This window comes from Stegostoma tigrinum, chromosome 7, assembly GCF_030684315.1.
Source record: "Stegostoma tigrinum isolate sSteTig4 chromosome 7, sSteTig4.hap1, whole genome shotgun sequence".
Lineage (NCBI taxonomy): Eukaryota > Metazoa > Chordata > Chondrichthyes > Orectolobiformes > Stegostomatidae > Stegostoma > Stegostoma tigrinum.
Genome location: NC_081360.1, coordinates 20344628 through 20372615, shown reverse-complemented (window position 1 = coordinate 20372615; position 27988 = coordinate 20344628). Strand labels below are relative to the sequence as shown.

Here is a 27988-nt window from a genome sequence, read left to right as displayed (position 1 = left end):
GTCGGGTTGCTATGGAGACGGGCTGTGGGCGGGGCCGCGGACGTGTCCGGACGGAGGCAGCTGGAGCCTCTGACCGTGTCCGGGACCGGGCCGACCCGGAGCAGCCGGCACCATGCTGGACTTCGCAATCTTCGCCATCACCTTCGTGGTTTTCCTGATCGGGGCCGTGCTCTACCTGTACCCGGTAAGGGAGGCGGCTTGGCCCAGGCCCGGCATCGATCCCCAGCCTTTCCTGATGAACCTCCCCGGAAAAGACGCAGATCCCACCGGCAGCCTCTGTCGGCCCTGCCTCAGGCCCCGGTCAAACAGCTTCAGAGGCAAAGAGACCGAAATCTGTACTCCGCACAACAGTTTCCTCCGCGACCACGGCCTCTTCTATTGCCTCCCTCCCCCATTCCCCTCAGCTTCCTCTTTTACCCTCATTCTCCTCAGCTTCCCTTTTTATTCCCCTCAGCTTCATCTTTTACCTCCATTCCCCTCAGCTTCCTTTTTTACCCCCACTCCCCTCAGCTTCCTTTTTTAGCCCCATTCCCCACACTTCACCTTTACCCTCATTCTCCATAGCCACCCTGTGACCCTCCCCGCAAGACACCCCCTTCCCACAGTCTCCCTTTTTACTCCCATTCCTAACAGCTTTTTTCCTCTCAGTCATGCAGCCTCTCATTACCCCCAGATCCCATTGCTAATAATCCCCTTGCTAAATATTAACGTAGGATTTTGTGTGTACTTCAGTTGATGATGAAAATATGTAAATCTGTGGCCAGAGTAGGGTTGCTGAGGAAGACAAACATTGTTCAGCTGATTTCGGAAGACAATATCAGCCTGCTGTGAAGTTCCAAGGTTTAATCCTTGGTCAATGCTAAAATGGTCTCCACTAGGATGTTAATTATTAACCCTTTGCCTCATATCTCCCACTCCCATCTGGGGGTAGAAATCAACCCGGGAAGTTGCTAGTTCTAGAAAGTGCACATGTATTTTGTTTATCTGGACTGATATGTGCTTAAATGAAATGTCTGAATGTGTGTGAGTGAGAGCACTGTGCACGAGCATTGTGTCTGAAGATTGTGTACAATCGTGTATAAGGCAGTCATGCTTCCAACTCTTCAATTTCGAAACTTGGACAGATGCCACCTCAAGACCCTTGAAAAGTACTATCAACGCTGTTTGAGTTGGATTTTCCACATCAGCTGGGAGGACAAGCATACTAACATCAGCGTCCATGAAACGGCTAATGGCACCAGCATCGAGGCCAGGATCATCCAAAATCAACACTGCTGGGCCAACATCATAGAGTCATGCAGTATGGAAACTGACCCTTCAGTCCAACCAGTCCATGCTGTTCCAGCTTCAAATCTATTGATTCGTGCTGAATATAATCCCAAACAAAACTAGACCCACCTGTGTGCTCCTGGCAGTCATCCCTCCAAATGCTTCCTATTGATGTACTTATCCAAATGTCTTAAACGTTGTAATTGTATTCACATCTACCATTTTCTCAGGGAGTTCATTCCACATGTGAACAACTCTTTGTAAAAGAATTGCCCCTTATGTAATTTTTAAGTCTTTCTCTTCTCACCTTAAAAATGTGACCCCTCGTCTTGAAATCCCCCATCCTAGGAAAAAAAACAACTACCATTAACTCAATCTATACCCCTCACTATTTTATAAACATCTATAAGGTTGCTTGTCAACCTCCTACACTCCAGTCGGAAAAGTTCCAGCCTATCCAAGCTTTCTTTGTAACTCAAACCTTCCATATCTAGCAATGTACTCGTATATCTCCTCTGAAACCTGGCTAGCTTGATAATATCCTTACTATAACTGGGTGATCAGAACCGGACGCATTATTCCAGAAGAGGCCTCACCAATGTAAGGTCTACATGACTTCCCAACTCCTATACTCCGACAACTGAACAATGAAGGCAAGCGTGCCAAATGCCTTTTTGACCACCCTGTCTATTTGTGATGCAAACTTCAAAGAATTATGTACCTGCATGCCTAGGTCTCTCTGTTCTACAACACTATCCAAGGTCCTATCATTAATTGTATAAGTCCTATCCTTTTCCTTTGGACCAAAAAATAATACTTTGCTTTTATGCAGATTGATCTTCATCTGCCATTTTTCAGCTCATTGACCTACTTATTCAAGATCCCTTTGTAATCTTCGAAAGCCTTCTTCGCTGTCCACTATGCCACCAACTTTGGTGTTGTCTGCAAACTTACTAACCATGCCTTCTATATTCTCATCCAAATCATTTATATAAATGACGAACAAAGAGGGCCCAGAACCAATCCCTGTGGAACGTCACTGGTGATGTCTGAGTACCAAAGCAAATTGTCTTCACCAAGCTCAAGGAAATCGTATAAATGAAAGGACGATAAAGGAAGCATTTCAAAGACTTCCTGAAGGCTTCTGTCAAGGAATGCAATACAGATGTCAATGTATAGGAGACTCACGTTCAGACGAAACCAAGTTGGAGGAAACTCCTGTATGAAGGGACGATTATTCAACAACGACTGTTGGCAAGATGAAGTATGGAAAAGGAAACAGAAAGGAATGCCAATGATTCCAAGACCACTTTCACCTCCCAAAAGCACTTGCCAAATGTATGGTTGGAGATGTAGCTCTAGGATCATGTCCATCGGCCACACAAGGGCTCTCAGAACCCATGGCTAGTGACAAGGAATTTCCTTGGTGGACAATCATACCGTTAGCAAGTGATTGACGACACTGATGTGTGGGAGTCTGAACTGTGATTGTGAGTGGAAACATATCTTCCTGTGTGCATACGCTTGTGAATATGTCTAAATGTACTTTACAAAGAGTATTTATCTGAAGTGCCATTGTGACGTGAATTAAGCTGCGTAACAAATAAGGTAGCAGAAGAACGTTTGTAGCCTGTTCCCATAGATCAATTGCAGTGAATGCATCTTACATACTTGATGCAGCACACCAGGTGCTGTCATTGGGGAATAGAAGGATCGCTGGACCCAAAACATTAACTCTGATTTTTTTTTGTTCACAGATGCTGCCAGACCCGCTGAGCTTTTCCATCAACTTTGTTTTTGTTCCTGATTTACAGCATCGGCAGTTCTTTCGGTTTTTAAAAAATTACCATTGATTGATGAACCAGCTTGCATGGCTTAGCAATCGAAGATTAGTGTCCAGCTTATCACTAAGAGAGCTGTAACAAAAGTGTACTTGTATAGAATTACCTAATTCACAGTGTTGCTGGAAAAGAAATTTTGTTTACAAACCAACTGAGATACCTGGGAAATGTGCAACCTTTAAAGTGAAGCATATGTTTGCTTACAGTATTGGACTGTTGGGAGAATTTGTGTTTATACCAAAATACTTTAGTTAGCACAAATACATGAGGAATAGCCCTCCTTATCTCCCCTCTTTTGCCTGTTAACCAAAAACTGCACCTTCTGGCTGCTGAACCCCTTGCTTTGGAAGCAGTTATCCTATCCTTATTTATCCTATCATTTAGAAGTTCAGTCATTGTTGTGTGGTAATGCAGCAGCCAATTTGTGTGCAGTATGTTGTTTCCACAGAATGAGATAATGACCATTGAAGTTGCTTTTAGTTGTGCTGTTTGGAGGATAAATATCAGGCAGGATGCTGGGAATATTGTGTATTAATTTAAATATTGCTACATCCTCTCATACATCTTCCTTAGAGGGCAGATGGAATTGGACGCTATGTACAAACCCATACAGATCAAAACCAGAAATGACAGTACACACTGTAATGGACCAGACATTATAAATCCCAAGCAGAGAGGAATAACATTGATTTTTCGGAGGGTCCACAGATGATGTCACCTAGCATGGTGTTGAAATGTCTGAATGAAAACAAGTCAGGTTGATGTGCAAGTCAATAAACCTCACCCACAACCTGAGCTACAGATCTTTGCCAAAACTTTTACATCTTCTCTTCCAAGAATGGGGCTTTGGACTCATATCCTTCTGACTCAGTCAAGAATTCTCGCAACTGAGCCATGAATGAAACATTTAAGCTTTGTTTACTTTTTCTTGCACTAGTCTGTACTGGTCTGTCACTAACTAACACTCAGGGTATAATGCTCTTGGGGGACATATTTGTTCCTATATAAAACTGTGGAACAGTACTTAAGTAGACAGATTTGTCACTCTTCATGGGTACGGTATTGGTGGGTAGGTACAGGTCTGTCGCTGTATAACATGGCTACAATACCTAGTGAGGATGCCTGTTGCTAGATGCAGGTCTGTTATAACTCTTGGGTACAGTATTGTTGTGAACCTGTTCAACTTAGATTTTGAAAAATTATTACACATAGAAGTACAGATACTACCATATCATAACTATACCTCAAACAGTGGCCCATTTGATTAGCATATCTTACACCTGACTGCATAATTGTTAGATACTTGCCCAGTTTGACTATAAAAAATGTGTAAACTTCATGGGTTGGTTGGGAAATCGAGCCCTGAGCTTGATCACCATTCAGGGACTCCTTTTGGATCGTGTGTGGGTGGTCAGCTTTGATTAGTTCCAGTTGGCATTCACTGGCACTAGGAGTCAGGTAATCTGCTGCAGTCACCATTTCTGTACATTGGAACAGATGACGTGGAAACAAATTTTTTTCTTTGTGGGTTTTCATCATGTTTGACATGTCGCCGGAGAGATGTGAAAGGTTGTGATGTGTAGTTTCTTCTGGATATTTATTCTGTGCTTTGTTTCCCCCAGGCATCCAGGCAAGCATCTGGCATTCCAGGGATGGCTCCTACAGAGGAGAAGTAAGTCAGCCTTTGCTGTACTGGTCTGAAATTTTGTTAACAAGAAGGAAAAGACAATCTTGTATTTGTACAGAGCCTTCCATGACTTCAGAATGCCCGAAAGGACTTTTGAATTAACAAAGCTCATTTGAAGTGCTACATGACAACCAATTGGTGCATAGCAAGGTCTCGGAAATTGCAGTGAGAAATAATGGCATTCATTGAGGGATAAATATTCACTGGATCATGATATGCAATGTACTGTGGAGATTATAGGATTATGATTGTCACTGACAAGGCCAAAATTTATTGCCTGTCCTTCATTGAGCAGGTCACATTGAATTGCTGCAGTCCATTTATGTTGGTGCACTAATGACACTGAGAGGAACGTAGGAATTAGGAACAGGAGTAGACATTTCAGCACTTTGAGCCACTCTGCCATTTAACATGATCATGTCAGATCTGATCATAGTCTCAACTCCACTTTCCTGCCTGCTTCCTCGACAGCTGTAGGATCCTTACCGAGAGACAGTGCTCCAAGTCAGAGTCGTGAGAGATTTGAAAGGAACTTGCAAGTGTTGGTGTTCACTTGCTTCTGCTATCCTTTACTTTCTGGGTGGTGGATTTGTAAGATCCTGTTAGATAAGCCTTCTGAAGTTCCTGCGTTGCATTTTATAGGCAATACATGTTGCAGCTTCTGAGTGCCAGAGCAGGAGGGAATTAATACTTAATGTGACCTTTCTCCTCAATTCCATCTTAAATGGCTGACCCATTATTTTTAAACAGTGACTTCTAGTTCTAGATTCTCTCAGCAGCTTCTCCTTTAGGTCCCTCCTGGCTAAAAAGCTAACTTGTAACTCTCAAGCACCCTAACTGAGCCTTTACATCTCATCATTACATAAGCTTCTGGGGTAGGTGGGACCTCTACAATCGGGATAGTCTACACCTGAACCAGAGGGGTATCGATATCCTGGGAGGGGGGGAAATTTGCTAATGCTATTCGGGAGGGTTTGAACTAATTCAGCAGGGGGATGGGAACCTGAATTGTAGCTCCAGTGTACAAGAGGTTGAGAGTACTGAGGTCATGATTAAGGTTTCAATGTTGCATGAGTGTACCGGCAAGCAGGAAGATGGTTTGAAGTGTGTCTACTTCAACGCCAGGAGCATCTGGAATAAGGTGGGTGAACTTGTAGCATGGATTGGTACCTGGGACTTTGATGTTGTGGCCATTTCGGGGACATGGATACAGCAGGGACAGGAATGGTCGTTGCAGGTTCCAGGATTTAGATGTTCCAGTAAGATCAGGGAAGGTGGTAAAAGAGGGGGAGGTATGGCATTATTAATCAAGGACAGTATTACAGTTGCAGAAAGGACTTTTGATGAGGACTCGTCAACTGAGGTAATATGGGCTGTGATTAGAAACAGGAAAGGAGAGGTGACCCTGTTGGGAGTTTTCTATAGGCCTCCAAAAGTTGCAGGGATGTAGAGGAAAGGATTGCAAAGATGATTCTGGATATAAGTGAGAGAGACAGAGTAGTTGTTATGGGGGCCTTTAACTTTCCAAATATTGACTGGAAACGCTATAGTTCGAGTCTTTAGATGGGTAAGTTTTTGTCCAGTGTGTGCAGGAGGGTTTCCTGACAGAATATGTAGGTAGGCCAACAAGAGGCGAGGCCACATTGGATTTGGTACTGGGTAATGAACCAGACCAGGTGTTAGATTTGGAGGTAGGTGAACACTTTGGTGATAGTGACCATAATTCGGTTATGTTTACTTTAGCGATGCAAAGGGATAGGTATATATGCAGTGCAAGAGTGAGAGCGGCGGGGGGGGGGGGGGGGGGGGAAGGCAATTATGAGGCGATTAGGCATGATGTAGGATGCATAGGATGGGGAAGGAAACTGCAGGGGCTCGGCACAATTGAAATGTGGAACTTGTTCAAGGAATAGCTACCGCGTGTCCTTGATAAGTATGTACCTGTCAGGCAGGGAGGAAGTGGTCGAGCAAGGGAACCATGGTTTACTAAAGAAGCTGGATCTCTTGTCAAGAGGAAGTAGGAGGCTTATGTAACGATGAGATGTAAAGGCTCAGTTTGGGTGCTTGAGAGTTACAAGTCAGCTTTTTAGCCAGGAGGGACCTAAAGAGAGAGCGAAGGTGAGCCGGGGAAGGGACATGAGAAGTCTTTGGCACGTAGGATCAAGGAACACCCGAAAGCTTTCTCGAGGTATGTCAGGAACAAAAGAATGACTAGAGTAAGATTAGGGCCAGCCAAGGACAGTAGTGGGAAGTTGTGTCTGGAGTCCGAAGAGATAGGAGAGGCGCTAAATGAATATTTTTTGTCTTTTTCCTGTATGAATACTTACAATGTTGTCAAGGAGAATATTGAGATACAGCGAATTAGACTAGATGGGATTGAGGTTCATAAGGAGGAGGTGTTAGCAATTCTGGAAAGTGTGAAAATAGATAAGTCCCCTGGGCCGGATGGGATTTATCGTAGGATTCTCTGGGACGCTAGGGAGGAGATTGCAGAGCCTTTGGCTTTGATCTTTATGTCGTCATTGTCTACAGGAATAGTGCCAGAAGACTGGAGGATAGCAAATGTCCCCTTATTCAAGAAGGGGAGTAGAGACAACCCTGGTAATTATAGACCTGTGAGCCTTACTTCGGTTGTGGGTAAAGTATTGGAGAGGATTATAAGGGATAGGATTTATAATCATCTAGAAAGGAATAATTTGATTCGGGATAGCCAACACGGTTTTGTGAAGGGTAGGTCATGCCTCACAAACCTTATTGAGTTCTTTGAGAACGTTGCCAAAGAGGTGGATGAGGGTAAAGCGGTTGACGTGTATATGGATTTCAGTAAAGCATTTGATAAGATTCCCAATGGTAGGCTATTGCAGAAAATGCGGAGACATGGGATTGAGGGTGGTGGCTAGCTGTAAGAAGACAGAGGGGTGGTGGTTGATGGGAAATATTCATTCTGGAATTCAGTTACTACTGGTTTCACTGCAAGGATGTTTTGGGGCCACTGCTGTTTGTCATTTTTATAAATGGCCTGGATGAAGGCGTAGAAGGATAGGTTAGTAAATTTGCAGATAACACTAAAGTCCGTGGAGTTGTGGATAGTGTGGAAGGATGCTGCAGGTTACAGAGGGACATAGATAAACTGCAGAGCTGGGCTTGGGAGATGACAAATGGAGTTTAGTGTGGAAAAGTGTGAGGTGATTCACTTTGGAAGGAGTAACAGGAATATAGAGTACTGGGCTAATGGTAAGATTCTTGGTAGTGTGGATTAGCACAGAGATCTCAGTGTCCATGTACATAAATTCCTGAAAGTTGCCACCCAGGTTGATAGGGTTGTTAAGAAGGTGTACGGTGTGTTAGGTTTTATTGGTAGAGGGATTGAGTTTCGGAGCCATGAGGTCATGTTGCAGCTGTACAAAACTGGTGCGGCTGCAGTTGGACTATTGCGTACAGTTCTGGTCGCCACATTATAGGAAGGATGTGGAAAGGGTGCAGAGGAGATTTACCAGGATGTTGCCTGGTATGGAGGGAAGGTCTTATGAGTAAAGGCTGAGGAACTTGAGACCGTTTTCATTACAGAGAAAAGAAGGTTGAGAGGTGACTTAATAGAGAGATACAAGATGATCAGAGGATTAGATAGTTTGGACAGTGAGAGTCTTTTTCCATGGATGCTGATGCCTAGCACAAGGGAACAGAGCTTTAAATTGAGGGGTGATAGATATAGGACAGAAGTCAGAGGTAGTTTGTTTACTCAGAGTCGTAAGGGCGTAGAATGCCCTGCTTGCAACAGTAGTAGACTTGCCAACTTTAAGGGCATTTAAATGGTCATTGGATAAACATATGGATGATAATGGAATAGTGTAGGTTAGATGGGCTTCACATTGGCTTTACAGGTCAGCACAACATCGAGGACCTAAGGGCCTGTACTGCGCTGTAATGTTCTAGTTCTATAAAACATCCTTTTCTTATTCACCCTGTCAAGACCCTTCAGAGTCTTATTGATTCAGTCGAGATGCTTACTGCTTACTCTTCTAAACTCCAGCAGATACAAGCCTAATCTTGTCAACCTGTATTTTCATGATAGCGCAACCACTCCAGTTACTGGTCTAGTAAACCTATGAGTTACTTCCAACACATGTAATTCTTTCCTTAAGTAAGAGAATAAATACTGTATATAATACTCCAGATGTGATCTCACCAATACCCTGTATAGCTGAGCCATAACCTTTCTATTGTATTTGAATTCATTTTGCAGTAATCTATGACATTCCATTAGTTTTTGTAGTAATTTGTTATTCTTGCATACTAATCTTTTGGTGATTCTACATTCTCTCACCAAGTAGATTTTTAAAAAATTTATTTCTTCCAACGTGAACAGCTTCACATTTTCCTACATTATACACCATTAGCCAGTTCTTTGCCAACTCACTTAATCTATCTTAATAGCCTGTCCTTTGTAGCTTACCTATGTCCTCTTCACAACCTCGTTTCCTACTTAGCTTTGTGTAGTCAGTAAGTTTAGTAATCATACCTTTTTCCAAGTGATTTATAAAAATCGTAAAAAGTGAAGGTCTCAGCACTGATCTTGTGGCATGCCACTTGTTAACTCTTGCCTGTCAGTAAATGACCCACTTATTGACTACTCCCTGTTCCCTCTCTATAATAGGGCATTCCCGTCACCCCAGGAATCAATTTCTGGTCAAAGATGTTCTTGTGCCCATCCGTAGGCCTCGGCTTCTGCCTCTCATATTACTCTGTTTTTGGTTTGAGTGCGTCTCAGCATTCTTCCAGCTTTATCTTGTAATAGAAACAATATATTTTTACTCCCTAGGGATGGAAATCTTCCAGACATTGTGAGCACAGGGAGCCTTCATCAATTTCTAGTCAATCTTCATGATAAGTATGGACCACTGGCATCTTTCTGGTTTGGACAGCGACTGGTGGTCAGTTTGGGCTCTGTTGACCTCCTGAAGGAACACATCAACCCAAACCGAACCTGTAAGTGCAATCGAGGTTTTATGCATTGAGTAGACCAATTATCCTGCGACAGCGAATCCTACAGCGAAAGTAGGAAACCTGTCAACGTTTAAATTGTATATCAGTTGAGTGCTAAATACCCAAGGCTGAGTTGTAGGCCACAATCGAATGCAGATTTTTGGTGGGTTTATGTTTAGAATAAAATCCACAGGAGTGAGTTACAAATTGATGTTTAATTATAGGGTTTGGGTGATTTGTAAAACTGTACATGCTTCCATAGAGTGCTTGTATAATGGGGGAACAATACCCAACCCAGGGGAGCTGCGCTGAAGCCAACCATAATAGCTCAACTGCTGTCCTGGGAGCTCAATGTTACACCTCAGATTGGGGGTCAAACTATCATTCATACTATGCAAGACTGAACAACTTAAGCAAAATGTTGGTTTTATAACTCAGGTAATTTTCTTTTAAATGTCACCAATTTTTTTCTTTTCCCATCTAGCTGATCCATTTGAGACAATGCTGAAATCCTTATTGGGATATCAGTCTGGATTTGGAGGCAATGCCGCTGAGGGTCACATGAGGAAGAAAGTTTATGAGACGGGAGTGAACAAAGCCATCCAGAGCAACTTTGCTGTCATGTTGAAGGTAACTGAATTTTTGTTGCATTTAAACTGTCTTGTTGACCTTTTCATGTTCTGCCAGTCTCTATTTTGTTACGTGATGCAATATTTTCACGAAAGGAGAACATTACAACAAGCTGCAATACCTTGTCATCCTAGATGTCTCTACCTTTCATATGACTGACTTCACCATTCTCCTCCAATGCCTCTCATCCATTTGCATGGGACTGCGGTTGGCTGGGTTCATTTTTATATATCTGATTGTAGTCAGAGTATCGTTGCAATGACTTCTCTTCACAAGCCTGCAGTGATGTACCCTTATGCCTTACAAGCCTTCAAGATCCCTGCACTCTAATTCTGGAATCCATGTGTCCCTGACTTTAAATACTCCACCATTAGCATTGATGCCTTCAGCAGCTTGGATCCTAAACTATGGAATTTCCTCCCTAAATCTTTTTGCCTTTCTCTTCTCCTTTAGGATTTTCCTTAGAATTTATCTCTTTGACCAAGCTTTTGAGAAACTGACCTGATATCCCTTTTGTTGAATGCATTTGGATGTTTCACTACATTAAAAAGGTTTCATCCAGAAGACAGAGTGGAGGGCAGCAGAAACAAAAGTTGAGTTAGACATAATTAAATGACAGATGAGCTACAGTAGATGTGTAAGGATGATGTAAGATGGTGACCATGACATACCATGGCAGCAGATTTACTGGTAGGAGCAGCTATGACCAACAGCAGCAGTGTGAATGAAAATTTCTGTTGTCTATTAGATTGGTGTTTTAGGGAAAATTGAATAAAGGGGTTTGAGAGAAGAAGGGACAAATAGACCATTTGAGTCAAACAAACCATTTTGTAAGAGACAAACATTTCTCAAAAAGTTAGCAAAGATATGCCCAGTGCTGTCCCAGATGAATTACTGACAGAAGTTTAGTATCATTCAGATGGCCAATTGATCTCTTGACCCCAGGAGCATTTGTATGACCAGGAATAGATGTCAAATGAGGTTTTATGAGAGCATCACAGAAACCTGTGATCAAGACTCCTTGCAATAATTGCGTAAATCATACTGAAACTGAGACCAGTAGAGTCAACCCCCTAGATTGTGATTTGCAAGTTAAAGCACAAGTTCAGAAGGAATACAGATTTCTATCCAAACTGTTACATTTCCTCTTGTTCTATTCGCCTCACTTTTTACAACAAGTCTCCTGTGAGGCACTTCATTGGATGTCTTGTGAAAATCCATATGCTCCCGCAACTATTCTATTCCCTGAATCTAACCAACTAGGGGATACTTGAGTAAATATTCGTTAAATTTGTCAAACACGGTTTACCTTTAATCAGTCTGTTCTGATTGCTCTTGATTAACTTGAATTTTTAAATAGTCACCAAGTTTATCTTGAAACAAGTATCGTAACTATTTCTTCAGAACTCAGTTAGACTTTCTGTAGTCACTCAGTCTGTAATGACAAGGTTTATCCTATTCTTCTTCCATGATCATGAGTCTTGCATCAACTGCTCTCCACTCCCAAGGCGTAGTTTGTGTATTAAAAGTGAATTGCAAATTATGGCTTGATTGTCTTTGCAAAAATTTTACTTCAGATAAACCATGTGATAGTTCTCCACATTGTACTCGGCAGCTGTGCAGTAACGTGCACTAGGCTGCTCATTTCGAAAATACCAGCATGTCCCTCGGGTGTCAGAAGATTGACACACCATCTGGGAATGCTATTTTAAAAATGTGCCTGTGCCTGCCCTTATCCCTTCAGACAATTGAAAATCAAACCCTGTATTCGCAAAGTGGTTGTTGAGTATTGTTCAGATAAACTTTGATCACACATCTCCATTTTATGTTCCAGTTTAGTATTGATCTCTGTGTTCCAGCGAGTTTCGAAGATTCATCCTATTTTATATTCACACTTATGTTATAATTTATCTAATTCCCCAGAGTTGTTCCATCTCCTGCCTGGTAGCTGAGCAGGTATCTGAGAGTGGGACAGGCTGCCTTTGTGTGATGGAATAGTTGGCATTTGAGTGTAACTAGGAAATGGTAAATTCTTGGTGTTTGCTGTCTCACTGTTGGAAAGTCTCAAGCCCTTCCTCTGACACGTTGAAATTAAAACAGCTGAGAATCTGAGCACATGATCCTGCTCTTAGACAAATAACCACTTTTGCCCTCCAAGATTGAAACGAATAAACCAGTGAGTATACTGAATGGAAAGTGTCACTGCGCATGCCATTCACAATCTGACAAGAGTTCTATTTATTATTGAATCATGTCAGGCTTCACGGTTTATGGCAAGTTTTAAACTGAAATTTGCTCACCCCTCCACCTTCCTGAAAGTCCTGGGGATTGATTTCAAAGCCCTCATTACCTTTTCCAAAGATGATGAGTTAGCCAAGACACAGTGAGTGCTGGCTGAGGATTGGTGTGGGGCAGCTGCTGCAGATTTCAGTCTTTTTATATTTCCAACTGTTTGTTGTATTTAATTTCAAAGAAGCGCAGATAGTTGTGCAGCTTTCATTAAAACATGTCAAATGAATAGCCAATATCAATGAACTGTATTTCCTAAACCGTAACTACAATACACCATATGTCAGCAGTTTGAGTAAAGTTGGTGCTGATTTAACAATATTCTTATCATTATGTGTAAAGGTCAAGCCTTCAAGAGGGCAGTTACAAGGTTCTCCCTCTACTTTTACTTCGATCAGTCCTAGGGCAGAAACAGGGCAAATTACAGACTTTGTATTCCTCCTTCTACGTGAGCCTCTCTCTCACTCCCAGAGTTGGCGCAGCATGAATTTAAAAAACAGATTAATGTTCCAGTGTATTATCCCATCAAACACTGGCAGAGTAATTACAGCATGAGTTAATTATAATGTAAAAGGGCCTTTACACTGACAGCTCAGTCAGTGTACATGCTGAAAATTTGACATTTTACCACTTTCCATGCTGAGTTAGTTTTTATCAGACCATTATCTTTAGGGGCAGGATATCAAGCCAGGCATCAAGCAGCCGAATGTGATTTCTCCTGATATTTTTCTTTCTCTTCTCCCTTAGCTGGCTGATGAGCTGGTAACAAAGTGGCTGTCATATCCTGAAGCTCAGCACATCCCTCTGTGCCAGCACATGTTGGGTTTTGCCATGAAGTCTGTTACACAGGCAGCAATGGGCAGTCACTTTGACAATGATCAGGAAGTAATCCACTTCCGAAAGAACCATGAATCGGTGCGTATTTTGGACTGAGTTACAGATTTGAACAACCGTATTCAGTTTGTCGGGGGGGATGTTAATTTTCATCGATGCTACTGTTTTCGCTCTGCAGATGAATTGAATGAACAGTCTCCTTCAATTGAATAAAGCGCAACTGCTACAGAGGAAGCAGGCTTTTCCCTGCTATCTCAGTGGGTATGGATCTAACCCAAACAGACTAGGACCATTGCTGGTTTATACACTTGTCCATATACAATATGATGCTGTTCAGCAAACTTTGCTGATGTTTACTCTTAGCTATCCTGGTTTGAAGCCCTAACACTCCAGTTTAAATGAATTAAGAGCTTAGTTAGGATGAGCTAGTCAATACGATCACTGCAGTGATGTGGAGGAGGGCAGGGATATCTGTTTCCAAGTATCCTTTTAAAGAAGTTTCCCTCACCATAATGTAGGGGTTTTTGTGCATTTGTATTTCAGTGCTTCAATCACTTGCACACATTGCATTTGCAGAGGTTGTTTGCAACACTCCAGAAACTGTTAGGAACTATTGATACAATCCAGAGATTCTTTCGAAATATTGATGTGCTCCAGGGACTCTGAATGTCAACACACTCCAGAGGCGCTCTATTTCGACAACAGCACACTCCAGAGGGATTTGGTACAATTCCAGGAATCCCTATGCCAATATAGTTACAATTTTGAACACTTCCTGATTATATCACCAGACAAGCAGAGAATGCTGGTATTTGCGAATTTGTGGAAGTGCGTGCAACCCTCCCCAGAATTCTTGAGAAGTGAACCAGTTTCCTGGGCATTCTTGAGAAGTGTACCAGGCCCTCTTATAATCTGATATGTTTGCTTTTATCCCAGTAATAAGATGGAAGAGCTGCAGGTGGCCATTCAAGCCATTGAGATTGCTCACCCATTCAATGAATTTATGGCTAATCTGATAATCTTCAACTCCATTTACTTGCCTTTTCCCTATGACTCTTGTTTCCCTCCCTTACTGATTAAAATCTTTTTGTCTTGAGTATACTTAATGATTCAGCCTCCACATCTTACACAGAACAGAATTCCACAGATGCCTCAAACTCGAGAAATTTCCACTCATCTATCTTAACCGGATAACCACTTACTCTGAGGTAACGCCCTCTGGACCTAGACTGTCCCACAAGGGGAAACAACCTCTCCTCATCAACTCTGTCAAGTCCCCTAAGAATCTTAGTAATCGGAGATGTGTGACAATACCTCTGGTAATCTGAATTATGTGCCATTTCCTGGGAAACCTGACATGTGTGCCAGTTTCTCTGGTATCCTGAGATAATTTGTGTTTGTTTTCAGATTTGGTCAGAGATTGGAAAAGGGTTTTTGGATGGATCTCTTGATAAAAGCACTTCCAGAAAGCAGCATTACGAAGAGGGTAATTTAGCACTGTTTTATGCTTGTGATAATTTTTTTTTAATGTGACGTTGTACTGGTGATCAATGAAACATAAGGTAGAGTTCTTCTATCTTCAGGCCCCCCTCTTTGGCTGCTGACATGTGCATGCGCAGGAATGGCGTTATGTGTACGTGTGTGCATGTCCTCTCACTGGAGGAATATAAATTATGTTAATTTTAAAAATCTGGAGTGAAACTGCTCTAAAAACCCATCTGTTGCATTCAAGTCCTTTATGGAAGGAAATCTACCATCCTTACCATCCTGGCCTTAATGACTTTGAATCACAGCTATGTGGTTGACTCTTAACTCCCCTCTGAATTGGATGAGCAGCAAGCCGCCCAGTTGTTAACAAGGTGACTCACCACTACCTTCAAGTAGGGATTGTGAATAAATGTGGACCTTGCCGTGCTAGCCCCATACGAAGAATGATTTGGGGGAAGAAAAACACCATCAAGTCTCTTGATAAGTTTACACTTTTCACTGAGATCTAACCTTTAAGCCTGGACCTAGATCAGTCAACCTCTCCTCATCTGAGCAATCTCATCATTCTGGGAATCAGTGTAGTGAACCTTTGTTGTGATCCCTCTGAGGCAAGCATAGAGATTGGCTTTCTGAACAAAAAACACCTTGACTAATGGGTTTTCTTGAAAGATAAAGTGTAGAATCTATTGCTGTGATATTCTGGTACATTTGGTCAAGTCATTAATCATACTTAGTTGTCTTTGAAATTTTGCAGAACTGCCAGCTCAGGAATTCTGCCTTGAGATATTTCTTCAACCGCTCTTTCAAAAAAAAACTGAATTAACTCTGAATTCAAAAAGAGCGTTTTCTTTTCAGAAATGAGATTGATCAGCTGGTTAGCTTATTCTTAGCAAGGTGTTGTTAATCCGCTTTCTGCCAAATAGTAGGCTGTCCTCTAATTCAACCAGATAATAACAGAACTTCTCCAATCCAGTTACAATCCCAGCTGGGCTATAGCAAAACAACAGTTTTCGCCAGTCATGTGATTTATAGGAAATCTTATTAAACAAGTCTCCAATGTTTGCAGTGAGCGTTCAGTTACCTCTTTTTAAACAAAACACTTTTAGTCTGTCCACAGAACTTGAAGTGAATTCATTTTCCACATTCTTCAAAGCCTAAGTCTTTCAAGCAATGATACAATATAAAGCATTCTGCAAAGTTTTTGTACAGCAGTAGAACCTCTATTTCAGAACAGTATAGAGAACAGGAAGCTAGGATGTGGTGAAAGAGTAGCTTTGCTAATTAAGGATGGCACCAGTACATTAAAAAGCGAAGACCTTTAGTATTAAATATCAGGATGTAGAATCCATTTGGGTAGAGATAAGAAAAAAATTAGGGGAGAAACTCTCATGGGTAGTTTATAGATCCCTTATCAGTAACCACTCAGTTGGGGTCATGTACAGGAGAAAATAATAGGAACTTATTGGAAAGATACAATGACAATCATGGGAGACTTTGATCTCCAAATACATTGGCAAATCAAATCAACATGGAAGACAAGTTCATGAACCTGTGTCTCCTCATCTTTCCTCACAATCTAATTAAACTTTTATTCAGCATCTTGAATTTAGAAATTGACTAAGTTTCTATTCAGCTTTGGACGCAATTAAATTATTTTCCAAACTCTCTTTTCTCCTAGCCCTGGGAGAAATGGAAGCTACACTGAAGAAAGTGGCAAGAGAGCGCAAAGGAAAAAGCAATAGCCGTGAAGTGTTCATGGACTCCTTGCTGCAGGGTGACCTCGTTGAGAAGCAGGTACGGGTTTCTGGGCAGACTGTGAGTGTGTATGACTGTAGCTAATTGGACTGTAAGTATACATGTAACTCAGCAGGCTGTGGCTGTGCTATACCAGTTGGTCCTGAAGAGAGGAAGTAGGGACAGGATGTCCCTCATCCTTGTCTTCAAATCTCTCCATGGCTTCATCCCTCCCTATCTGTAACTTTCCTCAATCCCATAGCCGAGATACTCGTGTTGCTCTGATTGTGGCCTCTTGCTCATCCCTGATTGTAATCACACCATTGGCTGCCACCTCCCTCAAAGGGAGTTGTCTGACTTGTCTACCTCTCTTTCCTCCTTTAAGATTCTTAAAATCTGCCTCTACGATCAAAGATTTAGTCACCTGCCCCCTTAACCACTTTTGAGGTTGATACTAAACTTTGTTTGATAAGTTACTATGTATGAGATATATAGAGATATCTTACGTTAAAGACACAGGTGGTTGTTATATCTTGACTGAGTGTTTCCACAGTGGGACTGAACGGCTCCATGGTACATTGTTGCAATTGTTTGTTGTATGAAGCACCAACCTATGTCCACTCCCTTTTGTGGGGTAAGTAATGGGCACAGTTCCACATCCTGTTATTTTCATTGCAGCCTAAATTTCAAGCTTATCTCTTGGGTGATCCAGAAGAAATTGTCATACTGGCAGAGCTTTAGACTCCTGTTCTACCACCACTAGCTGCCTGCGTCCCCTAATTTCTCTTAGTTGCTGCCCCAATCCCTGAACCAGTAGAGTCAGTTCTGCCAGCTGAAGCCTTGTTTCTGTGTGAGAATTCTAGTGTGATGTTTAATTATTTTGCCAGGTTCTGGAGGACAGTATGATCTTTTCGCTGGCTGGATGTGTGATCACAGCAAATTGTAAGTACAGCTTCATCTAAACACAACAATTTGTCAAGCTGCAAGTAGGAAAATCACAATATACATGTACAGTACCATTAACTCCAAGTATAGTGCAACAACTTCACTCAAAGATAAGTCTAGTAATATTTTCCACTCTTTAGTTCGTCTTTATGATGCTCCCTCCCTTAAAGGAAACTGTCACTTAGCATTGGAGATTGAGGAAGCCTGGTTTGTATTACACAGGATACTCTGTACCCTCCCTCACTCAGCTCCTTCCTTTTTCATCCCAAGTTCCTTTCCTTCTCTCTACCCTCTCCGCACCCCACACACACAAACACACACATTTTTTCTCGTCATATAGCCCTCATGATGTTTATTCAAAATCTGACTACTTACATCATCATATGTCGGTGAAAGATTGACACAGAGCGCAAGAAGACAACTAAAGAAGTGTCCACAGTTGAGCTTAAAGGTTGGATTCAAGCCACATCTTAAAGTTGGAAACATTTAGACAGAGAATTGTGGAGATGAGCCCTGTCCAGATAACCACTCACCCCTGCCTACTGCTGTGCAGCTATCCTCTTTCCGCCATGTGACTGTCGTTGTCCTATCTCTGCACTTTACTTCTCAGATATCCTGTCCTCGCCCATATACCGTGTAAATAGACACTATCTGAAATAATCACACTTGATCTTGATGTCTCTTTTTCAGTGTGCATTTGGTCCACATACTTTTTGGCTACGTCAAGCTCAGAGCAGGAAAAGCTTTACCAAGAGGTAAATAAAGTTCTGGGGAGGAGCCCACTCACTTTTGATAAGCTGCAAGAACTGAGGTGAGTGACAATTTTTGCAGTTACCCTGGTTCAGGTGATTTTCCAGCTGTGAAGTGACAGATGTTAATAATTGTGGATTGCAGTGCATTGTGGGAAATCTTACTCGGTCCCCACTAATAGGGACATATTCCTGAACCTGAAGCCCAGTTGGAGGTAAAGGCACCATCTAGCTTAATAATACTCCAAACTGACCAAGAAACCTATTGACCCAGGCTCTCGTTCATGCTGAGGAAGCTGAGCAGCTTGGGGTGCATTGCGGGTGTTGAGGATCTCTTTATCATACATTGGGCTATCCAGCTGTTGACCTCATTACAACCTTGGTTTAAACATGGATGAAAGCCGAATTCCATAAGTAAGGGGAGAAAGACAGCGCTTAACATCAAGGCCATATTCAACCAAGTGTGGGATCAAGGATCCCTAGCAGAACTTAAATCAATTGGTTTCGGGAGAAAGGTCTCTGCTGGTTGGAGTCTTACCTGGCAGGTAGTAAGATGATTTTAGTTGATGGAGGTCAGTTATCTCAGCACCAGGACATCTCTGCAGGACCCCTCAGGATAGTGAACTTGGCCCAACCATCTTCAGCTGCTTCATCAATAACCTTCCCTCCATCATGAGGTTAGAAGTAGGGTAGTTCGCTGATGATGGCACAATATTTCAGCATTGCTCGTAACTCCTCAGAGACTGAAGCAGCCCGTGTTCAAATGCAACAACATCTGGACAATATCTCGGCTTGGGCTGACAAGTGGCAAGTAATGTTTGCACCAAATAAATTCCAGGCAAGACTGTCTCCAGTAAGAGACAATCTAACCACCACCCCTTGATATTAAATGGTGTAGCCATCGCTGAATCTCCACTATTGACATGCTTGGGTTTACTGTTGACCAGAAACTCAACTGGACTCGCTATGTAAACATAGTGGTTACAAGAGCAGGTCAGAGGCTCGCACAACTGTAGAGAGTGACTCACTTCCTGCCTCTCCAGTGTGTACTATCTACAAGATGCACTGAAAACCATCACCACAGATCCTAAGACGGCACTTTATAAACTCAGGACCACAACTATCTAGAAGGACAAGTGCAGCCAGTGCATGGGAACACCATTGCTTGCAAGTTCCCTGTCAAGACACTCCCTATCCCAACTTGGAAATATATTGCAGTTGCTTCACTGTTGCTGGGTCAAAATCTTGGAATTTCCTCCCTTTGGAATTTGTGTCAACCTGTAGTAGATGGATTACAGCAGTTCAATAAGACAGCTCACGCCACTTTCTCAAGGGCAGCTAGGGACAGGCAATGAATGTAGGCCAGCCAGAGATGGCGATGATCCACAAGTAAATCATAATGATGCTGAAGGGCTGTTTGATGACTGGGACATCATAGTTGACCGCATAATAGGCATGATTTCCAACAGGAGTTAAGAGATAATGATCAGAAGCAGAATTCTTGTTTGATTTCCTAACATTCTGTAAACCGATAGCAGGAACCTTGGCTTCCCCACTCTATCTTGAACCCAGGGATCATTGAATAGTGATCAGAAGCAGGAACCCCGGGTTATTGTTCCAACCCCTTAACCAGAGATAATCACATACCAGGCATCAAATCTGGGATCTTCCTGTGTTGAGCTGTTTAAAATTGCAATGGGCAGCCTTCTGACTATGAGATTGATTTGTCTCTTATTTCATGACATTTTGTTGTATCTTGTGCATCGTGCTTCCCAATGTCACTCACCATTCCTTGAAACAAGGTAGATAGACCTCTTCCTGACTCAGTGCAGCCTGAAAGTGTCTACCTTAGCTCACTGTTAGCTATGCATCAAAAACTCGTGGGTTCAAGCCTTATCTAGAGACTTTAGCACACAGTTCACACTAATACACCCAGTATTGTACTGAGGGAGTGTTGTACTGTTGGACGTGACACGATGCAATGTTGAATCAAGCCCCCATTTTCCCTTACAGGTAGATATAAAAGATTCCTTGGCCACTTTTGAAGACAAGCAAGGTATTTATCTGGAGTTTCCAGGTTGATGTTCACCCCTCAAACAAGATACAAAGAATAGGTGATTTATTCGCCCCCACATAGTGGCTTGTGGCATCTTGCTGGAATTAAATTGGCTGCCATATCTCCTTCTTTATAACAATGATCAATTTTTAGAAGTATTTAATTGCTTGTGAAACACAGTGAAAGCAGCTATATCAATGCAAGTTTTCGTTTTTCAATTGGTGCTGCATGCTCATGACTCAGAGGCCTGCAGCAGAAAAGTGTGAGCAGCTGTCGCCTGTCCACTGTAGGCAACCGACATCGCCCTTCTATTCAGGATCCACAAGATCTCCTGACCCCACTGTCATGCACCTCCTGTAAAACGGCCTCTGAGATCCCTTCATAATATGCTGCAGTCAAGGGGACATTAATCAATGCTGGACTCTCCCACCACAGGTACTGCCAGAAGATTCTGAATGAGACTGTCCGAACAGCGAAGCTCACCCCAGTGGCAGCACGACTTCAGGAATTGGAAGGGAGTGTCAACCATCACATCATCCCAAAGGAGGTGAGACAGTGGCGCACCCGGCCTCTTGCTTTTCATGTGCTGGTTATCTCTCCTTGTTTGTCGAAGTTGCACACTTTCACTTGAGGCACAATTCAGGCAATGTTATTCTTCTCATACCTTAACAAATGGATATTTTTGTGACCTAGGACATCAAGTCTGTTTGTACACAAGCCATGCAGATTTCAAATTGACACAGAGATAGTAGGAACTGCCGATGCTGGAAATTTGCGATAGCATGTTGTGAAGCTGGATGAACACAGCGGCCAAGCAGCATCAAAGGAGCAGGAAAGCTTGATGTTTTGGGTTGGGACCCTTCATCCTTTATCCATCTTCTATCCACCTCCCCCGTCTCCCTATTTATTTCAGAATCCCCTTCCCCTCCCCCATTTCTGAAGAAGAGTCCCGACTCGAAACATCAAGCTTTCCTGCTCCTCTGATGCTGCTTGGCCCGCTGTGTTCATCCAGATTCACACCATGTTACCTCAGATTTCAAAATGAGTCATTTAAGAATTAGTTGAGCCATTAACTCTTCATTCACACTCTCTTTCTGTCTTCCTCAGGCCCTGGTTATTTACGCCCTTGGAGTTGTGCTTCAGGATGACACATCATGGCACTTGCCTTACAGGTATCTTCAAATTCTTATTTTTCCAGGTTACTTTATATTGTTGATTCTTTGTCGTCAACATGGTGACGGTTAGTAGCAGCAGAGAATTCAACTGCTTCCTTGTCATCAGAAGCGAGTTCTAGGACAGGTACCATATGGATTAGCGACAGAACAAAGCTTGCATGACATCCATTCCTCCAAAGCTTTTGTCCGCTGTGACCTAATTTTAATGCTTTTAAATTGACATGAGTACAGTGACAGGAGAAAAGAGTGGTAGTTGTGAGATGGTAGTCACAATCCCATTTTGAATGTTCTTAACTTAGCCTGAATTGATCCTCATAGCTTGTCTCATTCCTACAGCTCACTGTCTCCCTTCCATTTCCCACTGCCCCTTTCAACTCGTCACTTCCTTGTCACAAAACCTTGCTGTAACTGAGGACTCGGGAGAGAGCAGGAGAGGTGGTAAACAGAGGCGGAAAACAACGATTGGGTCACTGGAAAGGCAGGAAGTGCTAGGAATGCAGTAAACGCAATAAAACTCAAAGCAGTAGAATGGAGATCGGCTCTATCAGATCTTGCAGTAATCAGTCACACTGTTGCTGCAGAGCACAGTGGGAAGTTGTAGTTCTATCAAAGTGGCTAATTGCAAGAGTTCCATTTGGTCTTGACTTTATTTATGCAGTGTTCATTGCTGCCTCAGAGAAAAGGGAGCTCACAATTCTAAATACTGTTTGTGCAACCCACAGCTGCACTCATCCAACAAACACTTCCAGTGGGGTTAGAATGGGGTTCCAATGGGGTTAGATAGAGCAAAAAGCTTGTCTGCCAAACACTCGTAGGGCAGTCACAGTACATGATTAGAAACTCAGTAAAGTTCCTTCTTCACCATCCTCATCAATAATTCCCAGATGTGGTGCAACTTGAGTAAAGTTCCTTCCATTAGCGAAAGCACGGCATTGGAGATATCCAACTCAAGTCAAATGGCTATGTTTTGGAGATAAGAGATAGAGAAAGGATAAGCAAGAGATATTCATATTGCCAGGTTGTGACAAGTAGTGTTCCCTAAGAATCTGTTCTGCAACTTTTCTCCTAATTAATTAATATTCATTAATGACGATTGTATATCCATTTGCAGACCATATTCAATTAGGAGGAACAGTAAATAGTGCAGATTGGATTGAAAGAGGTCTAGATTAAGGGAACAGACAAAACTATTACAAATGGCGTTCATTGTGGTAAAGCATGAGGATGTTCATTCTGGATGGAAGGAAGATAACTGATTTTTTCGAAATGCTCAGAAACTGGGGACTGCATTAGAGAATTGGGGATCGAAATACACAAAACCCTGAAAGGCCATGAATACTACAAAAAGTAAGCAAAAAGGTCACGGAATCATAATGTTAAGGGGCTGCATTACAAAGGACACTCTCAGTTATGCTTTAATTTTATCTAGTCATGACCCATCTTGGTATAGTGCTCTGTTTTGGGCCCAAACATTAAGAACGATGTTTTGATAATGTAGGCTGGCCTGAATGATGCCTGGGCTTCTGTTAAATTATTAGTTGGATTTGATAGGATGGTTACAGAGATTTCAAATTCTTTGCTGAGGAACGTGCGGAACACACTCTTAAAATTAGAACTCAGCTTTTCAGGAATTAAAGCAGGAAGCACTTCCCACAAGGAATTGTAGAAATCTGGAATTCTCTCCCCCAAAAGGAAAACAGAACAATTATAGCTATCAAGATTGAGAGTAAGAGATTTTTGTTGTGTCAGGACATCGAGAGATACAGAACAATGGAAGAGATGAGCTGGAAATCAAACATGATCTAACTGAATGGTAGACCAAGTTCAAGGGGTTGAATGACCACCTGTTGACCCTAGGTAAAGTTTAAATTTGTTCACAATAGCTAACCAATACAATTCCAGTTTGTGCTGCATTTGAACACAAGGGTACCATCATCCGGCCGACTCTAGCAATTCACCTGCGTACCGATTTTTCAAAGAACTTGGTTTTACTTTGACATTTATTTCTGCCCTGAAATGCATTACTCTTTCTTTAAAACTTTCTTCAAATTCCTTTCAGTTGGTCCGCATCAGTTTTTTCATTGAACAAGATACAATCAAATACATTTATGCCATGTTAAACTGTACTGCTGTCCTTCGTATTCACCTCCAGTTCTACAAAAGAATGCTGTGTTATATACATGTGTAACAGTCTGTGCCTGCCTCTCCATTTTCAATTATAAATTATATTTATGAGCAGTCAAATCTGAATTTGGGCTGTACCCGGCTTTGCACTGAAGAATGGATGGACAATGCTGGAAATAATTCCAACTGGAGATCTGTTTTAACAAAGACACTTCTCTCCTTATCTTGCAGGTTTGATCCAGAAAGGTTCAATGATGAAACTGCAAGGAAGCAGTTTACATTGCTGGGATTTTCCGGGAGCCAGGAATGTCCAGAGTTGAGGTAAAACAACAAACCCCTGGAGGTTTTTTCAGGGTAATTGATGAGTGGATGTATCCTCTTGTTTAAAAACTAGAATTTTCTAGAACAGTTAAATAATAAGGGGTCTCCCATTTACAACAATGGAGGAATTTCTTCTCTCAAAGAATCATTCGTATTTGGATTGGAGTTCTCTTCCCCAATTGAGGAAAGGAGGCTGTTTGTTGAAGAGTGATTATCCAAGACTGAGTTAAACAGGCATTGATTGACACGAGTGTCAAGGGCTATAGAGGAGAGGCAGACAAGTGGACTTAAGGCCGTAATCAGAACCCCTGATGCTGTTGAATGGCAGAACAGGTTCAATAGCCTGAATGGTCTTCTGTTGCTATTCCTTTATGTAAAGTAGTAAGGTGCTCCAAAGACAAAAGATTTCAGTTGTAAATCTTACCCCCTCCAGTATCCTCAGATGACTCAGGATAGAAGTGGATCTAGTTTGACCAAATTCATTATGAAAGAGGAAGTGGTTTGATTCTCCTCAGGCTTCCTGTCAGACTTCTGTGTCTGAAAACAGTGTATTTTCAAGATTTATTTCAAATGGAAATTTCTTCATAATGATGTTTGAGAGAGGAAATGTGTATCTGGGTGCTGTAGTCCTAAAATATTTAAAGACTGCTCATCAACTTTAGAATTATGTGAATGGGAACAATCAATTGTTGCCACCAAGTGTTTGCGAAGGAACAGTTTAGATTTGATTGTTATGTCCCTAGGGCAAAAGGCCTGCCACTGTCCACAGGCTGGGTTCCTGGCGGAGAGTGTGTCATCCTGTGAGGCACTGAAAGATAGACTAGTGTTCTGGAAACTCACACTCTGTTACCCAATGGCGATCGGCCACTGTTGGCTACCTTACTCCTGTCAGGGGTTTTTTTATCCCTCTAGGCTAATCCCCACAGTTTGCTGAGTGTAAGAGCCCCAGAATATAAAACTACCGAAGAAAGATTTGAAAAGATTGGTATTTGCATCAGCACAAATTACTGAATATTTTCTAGAGCATCTAATCATCACATGAAACAGTTAAGGTTCGTTTATGCAGAAGTTTGATTAACACAACTGGGAAAAAAATAGCTGATGAAGGAGGATGGGAGAAGCTTGTGCAGAACTAGCACGGACAATTTGCACTGAAAGGCCCGTTTAAGTGCTTTAAAATGTGAATTTTATGTCGGTCTCAAGTTTGCAAATTGGGCCTGTGTATGTTGAAGTTGAGAAGAATGAGTGTGACCTTATTGAAACATAAAGACTCTGAGGGAACTTGACAGGATAGATGCTGAGAGGATGTTTCTCCTTGTGTCAGAGTGTAGAACTAGGGGCTGCAGTATAAAAGCAATCAGTCACCATTTAATAATGAGATTCAGAGAATTTTTTTTTTCCTTGCGGTCGTTAGTCTGCAGAACCCTCTTCCCCAGAGAGCGGTGGAAGCAGGGCTGTTGAATCTTTTAAAATCTGGATTTGATGGATTCTTAACTGACGAAACAGCTATCCTTCGAAAGAATGGGCCCTGTTCTCTCCTAGTTACCAGTGTTGTCCTGATAAAGTGGACAGAAGAGGCACATCTCTGAATTGGGGGAGGTTTTGACTAGTAAATAACTAGCTCATGGGCTCGGTGGTTTTTGTATGTTTGTAGTATTCCCTGATCTCAGGCTGTCCATGTCTCCCTTCCCGTTAGGTTCGCTTATACTGTGGCTACAATCATGCTGATTACACTGATCAGGAAGCTGAGCTTGCATCCGGTGGCTGACCAGTTGGTGGAGATGAAGTATGACCTTGTAACCACCCCAAAAGAAGAGGCTTGGATCACTGTCAGTAAGCGAAACTAGACTGACTTCAGCAGTGCGGAGTATGGAGTTTGTTGGATGGATCCCAGTCAGTAAGAGGTTTGCAACGACTGTTCAGATCCACACTTGCCACTGTACCCTTCATTCTTTATGACAAGATTCCTCAGAGTTTCAGCTACTGTCCTCCCCTTCTTTTGAAAATATGAAGCTAACCTCAAAGTGGCAACTTCTCATCATCGCAAGCCTTCACTGCAGAACGTGTATGAGAGCTGAACCATCACCTCATTTTAGTGATGATATGGAAATTCAATGGCCATTCTTGATTTTCTTGAGAATCCCAGGTACATCCACACGTTACATACACTATGAGCCGCAAGCACCCCTTGGATAAAATGGGGAAGTGTTCAGCCAACTAATTGACTGATTTGGGAGTGAGAGAAGAAACAAAGTGATGATAAAGTGAGATGAAATTATGGTGATTGTAATAGCATTGAACAATTTTGAATAAGTGTGTACACCTATATTTGGGAAAATGGTTCTGTCATTTAGGCTTTTGGTGGGGTTTTCTGTTGAGACTTGGGAACAATTCTTTCACATTCAGAGTTTGAGCTCCCCCACCACCAGCTGAATCTGGATGGGCTGAGCTGCTCCTAGCCAGCATGGTAGAAGAGAGTGCCCAACTGTGTTAAGTAATGCTGTCTTCCTTCCCAGGATTAGCTCATGGAATAATTAGGCTGAGCTTCCACTCCTAATCACTGTCAAACATCTTATGTGGATTCCAATTGTGCGTAGAATCTGAATATCTTGCGGAGCACTATCAGTGAAAAATCTCATCTGACTCTTAGCTAGCTAATCAGCATGGTTTGGAAAGGAAAGGGGAATGAGCCCTCTCTGTTAAACATTCTGTGGCGATTTGGCCCAGTTATCATGAATGAGGTCAAAATCAGTTGTTACCAGAATGCTCTGTGGTCATCATTTATCAATAAAATTGCTGAAAGGACATCACAAGGGATTGTGTATCCACCTGTGTTTGCTGCTTCGATTTCATGTTATCAGTACACGCTTGGAGAATGTTTAGTCCTTTGACCTTGCCTTTACTTCCTGGTCTAGTCCTAGCAGTTAATGACTCAGGCAGTGATTTTGCCCCAAGGATGACAGGTTATGCCTGCAAGAAAGTACTGATCATATATCTTGGGTGAAGAAAAGGTCAATCTCGGCTGTGATGTCTCCCCACAGACTGGACCTAACAAAGACTGTGTGCTTGGGAAAGATTGTATAGGAGATACTGTCTCAGAAGGTGTGGGAGAATAGTCTGAGGGTGTGATAATGGCTTCTATCCCCTTTGCTCAAGATTGAGAACAGTTGAGGGAAACTGTTTAATGCAAAGCTATTACCATCACACTTATGTAAATTTTACTTTTAGATTACTTCCCTAGTTAAAAAATACTAAAATTGAAAGGATACAAAAGGCTGAGAATGTGTAGGAAAAAGTCAAATACAGCCTCCTTCCAGACCAGATCACCCACTGCTTATATTTAAATTGGCATTGTCATTCCAGCTGGAGACTCAGTTCCCTTTTTATGCCCTGCGAACACCAACATCAGTTCTTTATATATAATTTTGAGACCATAATAAATAGTGAGGTCTAGGGAACTTGGATTAAGGTTGGAACTGAAAGTAGGCAAAAGGTTGTGGGGGCAAAGGCTGTAAAATAATAAAGATTAAGAAAAGGGAGTGTGGGAAGGAAGGAAGAGATCTCAAAATTTGAACTGTAACACAATTCATACATAAGCTTGGTGTGAGTCATGTGTGCATATAACACTTTGTCAAAAACACATGCAGGTTTAACTATGTGCTGAAATTTATTATTGATGCTGGCACAGGACTTAATTAATTCAATTAATTTTAATATCATGGGATTAGCACTCAGACCCAATTTCCTAGCTCCTTTTTTAATTCCCTGAGCAGACAAAACTTCTGTCATTCTCCTGCCTCCTCCTCCTCTCCCTCTCCCTGCCCACCCAAACGCCTTCAACCAGAACTATATTCATTTCTGAT

General features: G+C 42.1%; 1 protein-coding gene across 2 annotated transcripts; it reads left to right on the top strand.

The window, feature by feature from the left end:
* LOC125453855 (cytochrome P450 20A1) lies at positions 1-26938 on the top strand. Of its 2 annotated transcripts, XM_048533900.2 has the most exons (13): positions 2-184; positions 4733-4782; positions 9617-9783; positions 10265-10410; positions 13447-13614; positions 14941-15019; positions 16700-16815; positions 17643-17697; positions 18391-18511; positions 20941-21052; positions 21613-21677; positions 24036-24125; positions 25822-26938. In XM_048533900.2, the coding sequence occupies exons 1-13, from the start codon at positions 113-115 to the stop codon at positions 25970-25972; spliced, it is 1392 nt and encodes a 463-aa protein (XP_048389857.1). In that variant the 5' UTR covers positions 2-112; the 3' UTR covers positions 25973-26938. The 2 variants fall into 2 exon arrangements, with proteins under 2 accessions (XP_059503074.1, XP_048389857.1); XM_059647091.1 differs by lacking the exon at positions 13447-13614 and having other exon boundaries at positions 1-184.
* Positions 26939-27988: the final 1050 nt, after the last annotated feature.

Coding starts and splice junctions, on each gene's coding strand:
- LOC125453855 (XM_048533900.2), top strand. CDS start 113: ATGCTGGACTTCGCAATCTTCGCCATCACCTTCGTGGTTTTCCTGATC. Junction 9,784..10,264: donor CATCAACCCAAACCGAACCT/GTAAGTGCAATC, acceptor TTTCCCATCTAG/CTGATCCATTTGAGACAATG. Junction 15,020..16,699: donor AAAGCAGCATTACGAAGAGG/GTAATTTAGCAC, acceptor CTTTTCTCCTAG/CCCTGGGAGAAATGGAAGCT.